General features: G+C 50.1%; 1 protein-coding gene across 1 annotated transcript; it reads right to left on the reverse strand.

Annotated features, from left to right (window-relative positions):
- Positions 1-920: 920 nt before the first annotated feature.
- Eif2b2 (eukaryotic translation initiation factor 2B subunit beta) lies at positions 921-8522 on the reverse strand. The gene is made up of 8 exons (XM_052739278.1): positions 8292-8522; positions 8055-8175; positions 7740-7888; positions 6049-6212; positions 5098-5193; positions 4400-4537; positions 2966-3032; positions 921-1407 (listed from the first exon to the last, which is right to left on the reverse strand). The coding sequence occupies exons 1-8, from the start codon at positions 8452-8454 to the stop codon at positions 1250-1252; spliced, it is 1056 nt and encodes a 351-aa protein (XP_052595238.1). The 5' UTR covers positions 8455-8522; the 3' UTR covers positions 921-1249.
- Positions 8523-9079: the final 557 nt, after the last annotated feature.

Genomic DNA, 9079 nt, shown 5'->3' on the forward strand with positions numbered 1-9079 from the left:
TTTAAGATTTATTTACATATGTGTATCTGCATGCATGTCTGCACACCAGTAAACAGCATCAGATCCCATTACAGATGATTGTGAGCCACCATGTGGGTACCAGGAATTGAACTCAGGACCTCTGGAAGAGCAGCCAGTGCTCTTTTTTTTTTTTTTTTTTTTCGAGACAGGGTTTCTCTGTGTAGTTTTGGTGCCTGTCCTGGATCTCGCCCTGTAGACCAGGCTGGTCTCAAACTCACAGAGATCCGCCTGGCTCTGCTTCCCGAGTGCTGGGATTAAAGGCGTGTGCCACCACCGCCTGGTGCAGCCAGTTCTCTTAACCACTGAGCTCTCTCTCCAACCCCTCTCTAGACTTTAATATTGAGCACTAAAGCAAATTACAGGCTGGGAAACCCAGGCTTTTGAAATGCTTTCAATGCAGACACTGCTGTCCCGCTGCTTCAGAAGGAAGCCTCAGCTGCAGTCCACACCTATTGACTTTACCTTCCTGCATTGCCGGACACAGGCTGACATTACTGCGCTGCACTGATTGTTCTTGGGTCCCCGTGTTTCTTCAAGTAATTCTGCAAGCGTAGGCTCCAGGCTGCCTCCAGACCTCCCAAACTAAGGAGCCCTCACCCTCTTCTAAAAGGGCAGCTCTGAGCCACTTCCCCTCTTCTCAAGATCTGATGCAGCTGTCTGGAAGTGGACCCCAGGACGGTGTAGTTTAAGCTCTGAGATGCTCAAGTCTTGAAGCCATTACCGTAGATTGCTGAAGTCGGAGCCCTTCCAGTGAGCTGGAAGAGGGGACTGAGTGCTTTTCTTTATACTTCTGCTTTAGCTTTCCCTCTAATCACAGCCTCTATGCACACACAGAAAGGGCCGCGCGACTGCTGCTCCAGCTCATTCAGAGCTCTGCACAATAGTAAACCAACTCCAGGGAGTTTCCAGTAGCTTTTATTGGCACAGCCTAGGAAAAGGTCGGAAGCCATTTCTGAGCAAACACCAACCCAGCGAAGAGTCGTGGTATGCGTAACACACCACAGAGCCAGAAGGTTGAAGTTCCTGAAACAACACAGCCGGGTCACAAAGTGGCCCCAAATCAACAGGTAAGACCCTGAGGGTAAGGACAGTCCTGGAACGCCGGCCTCACTGGGGATGAGCAGGAAGGTAGGGGCACTGAGGTTTCCAGGCTGACTCTCCACTCTGTAGCAGCAACACGTCTCCACTCCGCTCTGGGTCCAAGCCGGTTCACTTAGGACAGGCGGTGTCAGAGGACGTGGTCATCAGGATGGTAGAGCTCGCTCATCAGGCGGTAGATGTAGGATGGTGCATTCCCACCAATGTTGGAGATAAAGAGGGTAATGAGGTCGGGGGGCACGTAGTCGAACACAGGACAGTGAACACTGACCTTCTCCAGAATGTCCCCTGCAAGACAATCGCATGGTAGGGATGAAACTGAGGCTCCAACTCTAAGACGTGGCATAGAGAGTCTAAGTTCAATAATGCAGGCATGCGAGAAAGCTGGGGCAAAACTCAAGCCGGGGACTCCCACCCATGGTTCCCATGTTTAACGTTTTCCAGTGGCTGAGTCAGGTAGACCACAAGTGTGAGGACAGCCAGAGCCACCGTCTCAAACCAAAACAACTCCAACAACAGTAAAGCCAAGCTCTCTGCTGACTTCCATAGCACCTAAAGTAAATTTCAAACGTGGGACTGGAGCGACGGCTCACTGGTTAAGGGAACTAGCTGCTCTTCCCGAGGACCTGGGTTTGATTTCTATCATCACATGGAAGCTCACAACCATCTGTAACTCCAGTTCCAAGGGAGCCAATGTCCTTTTCCGGCTCTGAGGGCACCAGACTTCATGTGGTGTACAGCTATACATGCAGGCAAAACGCCCATATATAAAATTTTTTTTAAATTCAAGCTTGCAACCCTAAGGGCCCAGTCCTCCTCCACCAACCACACTAACTATGATCTGAACCACTCCCCCCTGCTCACAACAGTCCGGCATTCTCCGCTAAACAGGCACGAATCTCCTGCCTTGTACAGTCCGGAAAGCTTTCCCGAATCTTCACATGGTGGAGGCCAATCATTTAGGACTCCAGCAATGTCATCTCATGAAGACCCTCCAGTCTTAGGTACAGTCCTGTCACCACCAGGCTTTCTTCCTAAAACCTCCTGGGACCCACATTCCCTTGCCTGTCATCGACAGTGGGACGGAAGTCTGTGCAAACAGGGCTCTGAGGTCTCATTATCTCCTGTATGCAGGTACAGGGAGCGCGTAACTGGCATTTCCTTTTTCTTTAGTTTTTTGAGATAGGGTCTCATCATGAGTCTCTGGTTGGCCCAGAACTCACTATATAGAATAGGATGGTCTTGAATTTGTGATAATCCTCCTGCCTCAGCACCCTGCCCCCCAAGTGCTGAGATTCTAACTGCCACCACCTCTGTTTAAATAAAAGGAGGGCTGGAGAGATGGCTCAGAGGTTAAGAGCACTAACTGCTCTTCCAGAGGTCCTGAGTTCAATTCCCAGCAACCACATGGTGGCTCACAACCATCTGTAATGAGATCTGGTGCCCTCTTCTGGTGTGCAGGCATACATACATGCAGGCAGAATACTATACATAATAAATAAATAAATCTTCAAAATAAATAAATAAATAAATAAATAAATAAATAAATAAATAAAAGGATGAAATTATTCAACTTCCAAGAAGGATCAGGCCAAGAGGTGGTGCTCTGCTCTCAAAGGGTGTGTGCCACCAGCTGGCCTGCTGACAAGGCTGTGGACTCACCGAGCAGAGCTGCGGCCTTCAGGAGAGGTCAGAGAAGCAGACCCCCAAACATGCGGCATCCAGGCTACAGGTGAGTTGGCAAGTACAAGTATTTCAGATCTTGCTGCTTTGGGCAGCCAATTCATCAAAATGATTACTTAAACAACTGAAAATGGGCGGACACACACACACACCCCGACCGTACCTTCTGTGAAAGGAAGGACTTCTTCAGGAGCCACAAACTTGTGAAATGAATCTTCTTCACTGGGGAACTAGAAAAAATAAATCTTGGGTTTTTGTTTTGTTTTGTTTTTCAAGACAGGGTTTCTCTGTTTAACAGCTCTGGCTATCCTGGAACTTGCTTTGTAGACCAGGCTGTCCTTGAACTCACAGAGATCCACCTGCCTCTGCCTCCCAAGTGCCAGGATTACAAGTATATGCCACCACTGTCCAGCTATAAAAATATTTTTTAGCTGGGCGGTGGAAGCACATGCCTTTAATGCCAGCACTCGGGAGGCAGAGCCAGGCGGATCTCTGTGAGTTTGAGGCCAGCCTGGTCTACAGAGCAAGATCCAGGACAGGCACCAAAACTACACAGAGAAACCCTGTCTCAAAAAAAAAAAATTTTGTTAAAGGGATTCAGCTATTCCAGTTATAGATATATAGACAAGACATATAGAGATGCATGCCTAGAGAAGGTTATATATAACTGATTAAAGCAGCATTATTCACAGAAGCTAAAACATGGAACTAACTCAAATGCCTATCAATAATACATGGTTGGTTAGGGCTCTGGAGAGATGGCTCAGTGGCTAAGGGCACTTAAGAGTGCTTACTGCTCTTGCAGAGGACCTGGGTTTGAACCCCAGCACCCCACAGCCATCCATAACTCACATTCCAGGGACTCCAAGGCCTTCTTCTGACCTCCTTCGGCACCAGACATGTATGTGGTATACAGATATACATGCATGCAAAAACCTCATAGACGGCCGGGGCGGTGGTGGCGCACGCCTTTAATCCCAGCACTCGGGAGGCAGAGGCAGGAGGATCTCTGTGAGTTCGAGGCCAGCCTGGTCTACAAAGTGAGTTCCAGGAAAGGCGCAAAACTACAGAGAAACCCTGTCTCGAAAAACCAAAAAAAAAAAAAAAAAAAAAAAAAAACCCTCATAGACGTAAAAATTTTTAAAATCTAAATCTAAATAAATGTTTAATTAAGCTGCGGTATGTCCATGCAGACCTCCAAGCAGGCTGTTCCCGTGCAAACAGTTTCTGTCACTGTCGAGTGACTCTTCATTTAACAACTGCCGATATTCAGGCTGCAGAGGACAGGCCCTGAATGGATTCTGTGATCCTAGATTCAACCTGCTTGGCATTTTCACAAGTGTTTGGAGGCAATGGCAACTGGACACACAGGCCTTTTTCTGTCCCATGTTATCCTGACATTACTGATAATGGATTATAACTATCAATTCTGTTCTTGGCTCAAAACATCTATGGCTCTTTTTAGCCTGTGGTAGATCAAACCCATTAAGCAAGGGACAGATCAAAAAGAGAATCTAGAGTAAGCTGAGGGCCAGAGTTAAGCCTACACATGGGCTTCCTTCTCTGTCAGTTACCAGCTGGAGACAGACTGGCGTACCTGTGGAGAGAGCTTGAACATGGGCGCACATACGATGAGTGGGGTGGAGTGGTGGTTTGCCGCCAGTGCCAGAGTGTGAGTTCCTGCCACAGCTCTCAGCGAACCGTTGGCCAGGATAGTCTTCGTACCAATGATCACCTTTGGAAGGAGAAGAAACATGAGGCACCCTGGGGTGGAGTCCTAACAGGCTGCATGTTCAGGCCTCTACCTTAGCATCTGCAGGACCCGCAGGCAGCAGAGGGGAAGGGAGCCTCCTAGGCTCGAGATAAGACTACAAAGTTCTAGTTTTGCCAACCATGGCATGAGATGAGAAGCTGCAACGCCTACTGTTCTTCCCCATCCTTCCTGGAAATCTGTGTGCAGCACCTCCCAGGAAACCAAGAGCCTGGTCATTTACCGCCCACCCTTGGCACATTCTGAACACAAGTGAGAACCCAGAGCGAATCCCTCACAGCTAACACTCCTAGCTCAGTTCTTCCTCATTCTTCTCAATGCTGCAGCCATATTTAGAGGCTCTTCTAATCGAGGACCGGTGATGTGGCTGAGAGAGCAAATCCAGCTAACAGATTAAAACCCCCAAGTGCACACTTTCAAAGAGTGCTAGAAACCTCTCACCAAGAACCTCCCAAGACAAGAAGAGATCAGTAGTGCAGAGGCGTAACTTCCTGAGTCCCCCTGGTGACTCCAGTGCCACCCACCTTGTTGACTCTTGACATGACAGCGAAAATGGCAGCATCGGTCATGACAGTTGTCTCGATGTTTGCTTTGGACAGATTGACGGCCATTTCATGACCCTGAAACAGGAAGGGGAGGCTGATGCTAGGAGACAGACAGTGAGAAGATCCTCAGATGTAATTGGATCTGGACGGTTCTGTAACCCAGTTTCCAGGATAACCCGTCCATCTGTGGGGCACACGGTCTGGTGAGCCACAGGGACGCTAATAAAGGGTACTCCGGAGTAGCCACAGAACTGGAAATACAACTGCTTACACAATCAAGCAAGCCGGCAAGAGAGCTCCCGGCTTGTTGTTTGACAACATCTGACAGCCTGTGTGTTTCTTTTTTGAGACCTATTATTTGCTTAAGGATTGAGTGAGATCAAGTCAAACACCAGCCATCCCCAAGGTAATATGCCCTACTGACTCCTGAGAGACCCAGGAACACTCAGCTTTCTTAAACTAATGTTTAAAAATATCTATAGGAACTTGAAAACCCTTAACAATCTTTTCTTTTGTTTTTTGGTGGTTTTTGTTTAGAGACAGGTTCTCACTATGTAGCCCTTGCTGGCCTGGAATTCATTAATTAGAACAGAGTAAGATGGCTTCACACTCACAGAGATCCACCTGCCTCTGCTTCCCCAGTGCTGGGACTAAAGACCTTGCCACTATGCCTTTTTTTTTTTTTTTTACTTTTTTCTTTTCTTTTCCTCTTTTCTTTTCTTTCTTTCTTTCTTTTTTTGACACATGGTCTTTCTATAGCCCTGGCTATCCTCGAACTCACAGAGATTCATTTGCCTCTGCCTCCTGAGGGCTGGGATTAAAGGCGTGTGCCACTGAACCTGGCATGTTAATTCACAGTTGGCTCAAACTCACCCCATCCCTCCTTTATCCCCTCTTCACTTTTCCTTAGCGACTCTAGCAGCCCCTTACCTGGCAGAAAGGGGCGCACTCTGCCACAATGACATGGAACTTCCTCTTCCGGGCTGCCTCTTTAAGGAAGGCCTCCACTGTTCTAGAGAAGCCAATGGTCATGATCACCTCATTGGAGTGGATGTGCTCCAGAGCCTGGGCTGCGATGTTCTCCGTTGTACCTTCTGCGGGAACAGTTTGGCACGGGAATGTGAAACTGCCATGCCTCACCCAGACAGGCAGGGCAAAGGTTCAGAAAGGGAAGCCCACCCTCCTTACACACTGCCCGCCTGGCAGACCTGCTATCACCAGGGTTGACGGGCTCCAAGTGGAACACCCCAACCTCTTGAAGCCTCGCTCCTTGGGGTCCTCTGCCCCATCTCGCAGCAGCACCCCTACCCATCAGTCACCTGACTGCCATTGCACTAGCTCCTTACAACTGCTCTAGATGACTTAAGGCCAGAGATGGCCATCGGGCCAATCCTGGAGTGCCACCTGTAAACAGATGTCCCTAGACAGAACTCTTCCTCTGAAAGGTGGCCACACCACCTCCACTGGGAGGTGCAGGGGGTGATGGTGTAAAAGAAAACAGAAGAGTTTGAAAGTGGCAGTGTGGGGCACAGATGGCACCAGTTTGTTTTGTTTGTAAATCTCCCTTTTTTAAAAATGTATATCTTTATTTATTTTTATTGTATGAATGTTTTGCCTGCCTGCATGTCTGTTTGCCTTGTGTGTGCCTGGTTCTGGTGGAGATCAGAAGAGGACATTAGAGCCTCTGGAACAGGAGTTACAGGTGCCTGTTAGCCACTGTGTGGATGCTGGGAATTGAACCTGGGGACTCTATATGAGCATCTTTCCAGCCCCAGCACCTAGTTTTTCCATCTCTGAAGAACTGATTATAACAAGAATCTGCAGTGAGGATGGAGGTAGGGTGTGTGTGTGTGTGTGTGTGTGTGTGTGTGTGTGTGTGAATCACGAAGGGGTGAGTAAGAGGGCTCAGTGGATATATGTGCTTGCTGGTCAAACCTGGAAACCCAAGTTCCATCCCTAGAATGCACATAAAGGTGGGTGGAGAGAACTCCACAAAGTTGTCCTCTGACCTCCACACATGAGCCATGGCTCACATGCTCTCCCTCCCCATCTAGCTAGGCGCACATACACAATAATAATAATGATTTTTTTCGTCTGTCCACTTTATTCCTCGGGGATTCAATTCTACCCACACAGCTTCAGTTCTGTACTCATATTTAGCTCCTCTCTGTCCCTTTTCCTCCTGTCCTATCCTAGTTCTAACTAAGCTCTTTTTGCCTCCTCACCTTCTTCTTCATTTCTCTCCATCTTGGTTCCTTTCCCTTCCTCAGGCGGAACCGATCTTTGGGGGAATTCACCTTCTGTTTTTGAAACGCTGGGAATTAAACCCAGGGCCTCAGGTAAAGTACTCCTCCACTGAGCTATATCCCCAGCAAGTAATTAAAAAAGACCAGTCCTAGTAGAAATCTCCATCACAGCGGACTTTTAAAGAGCGGGCCTGTCCTGAAAGACGGAGTTACTACGTCTTGCTGTTTTCCATCCATTCCTACCAGATGAAGAACAAACTCTGGAAAACAAAGGACTGGTAATCTCGTCCATCCCTGTCAATGAACGCTTTCTGGGGGCTTGTCTCCTCATCTGCCTGCGACCTGTCTTGTCCACTTGGTGATCAGACCTCTTACCCAGCTCCACTAGCAGCTCATTAATCGCCTCAATGATGTTGGACTTTAGTGGGGCATAATGGAAGCTGAAATCCTCGCTCAGGCCTCCGGATGTCAAGAGTTTGTGCAGGGACTCCTGCTGATCGCTCTCGTCACTGCGCCCGTGCAGTCTAAGGAGGCAACAAGACCCCAAGGGGGAGGTGGGGAAGGGTGATCAGAGGGGGGGCAACCGCAGCAGCACAGCCACATCAGAAGCTCCAAGCACTGAGAGGGGACAGCGCGTTTAAAAACAAAAAACGCCCTTGTCCCACCCAGACCCCAGGCCGTGAACCTGACCTGCCGTACTCCTCCCGGATGATCTTGAGGACTCTCCTCACCATGTTGCCCACGGTGGTCTCGGAGGGCTGCGCGGCCGTCATCCTCCTGCCTTCTGTGCGGATCAACTCCATCAGCTCCCCTGCAACCCAACAGGGACGGGATGAGCGAGCGGGGCGGGCGCGCGGGGAGGCCTGGGTGAGTCTCAGCTCCAGGAACGGAAAGAGGCAGAGAAGCGTGGGGATGGGTCTGCCGCACCCGCGTTGCTCCAGGGGTGGTCCGTGATGAACCGGCGCAGCAGCCCCAGGGTCTCCCGAGCCATGTCCTCCGAGCTGCGCTGCCCGCCACCTCGCTTCAGAGTCTCCACGAAGCCCTCTATCCTCCCGGACAACTCCGAGCCCTTCGCCGCGGCACCCGGCATCTCCACCACAGGACCCCAACTTGCCAAAACCTCGACTGCCAAACCACAGCGTTTCTCTTCCGGGGCGAGCGAGGTCGACTTCCGCTCGGTGCGGCACGCTTGAGTTTGGGACCCTGTAAGCCCGCCCCTCCCTCCGCTGGGGCCAATCAGAAACGTGATACCGCCGAGCTGGGCGGGCCGCCGGGAAGTGACGGCTGGAAGTGGCCTCTCGGGAGTCTGCGCGCCGATCCGGGTAGCCTTTCAGACGCAGGCCGGTCTGGTTGCTATGGGAATAGCAAGCGGTCCTCCCGCCCTGCGACCAGGGGGAGTTGCCTTCCTCTTTGCTGCTCCAGCTTACGTCCTGTTGCCGGGTGGACGCCGCGAGTCCGCTTCCAGGGCTCCGGACGCCCAGAAAAATGCTGTCACAGTGCGTGATGTGGTGTGCGTCTTTCCGAGAGGTTCCATTCCCCACCGACATTGCCTTTCTTTTCCTCCCCATCGGTGCATGAAATTGAATTTAGGAACTTGCAGGTCCTAGGCAAGCGGCCCACCTGTATCTATTCCGAGTCCTTTTGTTGCTGTTTGCCTTTGTGTATCCTCCGCCTAGGGAAGCAGTCACTAACCAAAGAGATTCAAAGTAGTAGAT

The sequence above is a fragment of the Peromyscus californicus genome, unplaced genomic scaffold (genome assembly GCF_007827085.1).
Source record: "Peromyscus californicus insignis strain IS unplaced genomic scaffold, ASM782708v3 Scaffold_15__1_contigs__length_86483966, whole genome shotgun sequence".
In the NCBI taxonomy this organism is placed as follows: Eukaryota; Metazoa; Chordata; class Mammalia; order Rodentia; family Cricetidae; genus Peromyscus; species Peromyscus californicus.

What these genes read in the sequence shown, in the direction of transcription:
- Eif2b2 (XM_052739278.1), bottom strand. Translation starts at nt 8,454, where the DNA reads ATGCCGGGTGCCGCGGCGAAGGGCTCGGAGTTGTCCGGGAGGATAGAG. An exon ending in TCATGTCAAGAGTCAACAAG is followed by an intron (nt 4,538 to 5,097) that starts GTGGGTGGCACT and finishes CTCCTTCCAAAG; the next exon opens with GTGATCATTGGTACGAAGAC. An exon ending in TGTTCAAGCTCTCTCCACAG is followed by an intron (nt 3,033 to 4,399) that starts GTACGCCAGTCT and finishes TATTTTTTCTAG; the next exon opens with TTCCCCAGTGAAGAAGATTC.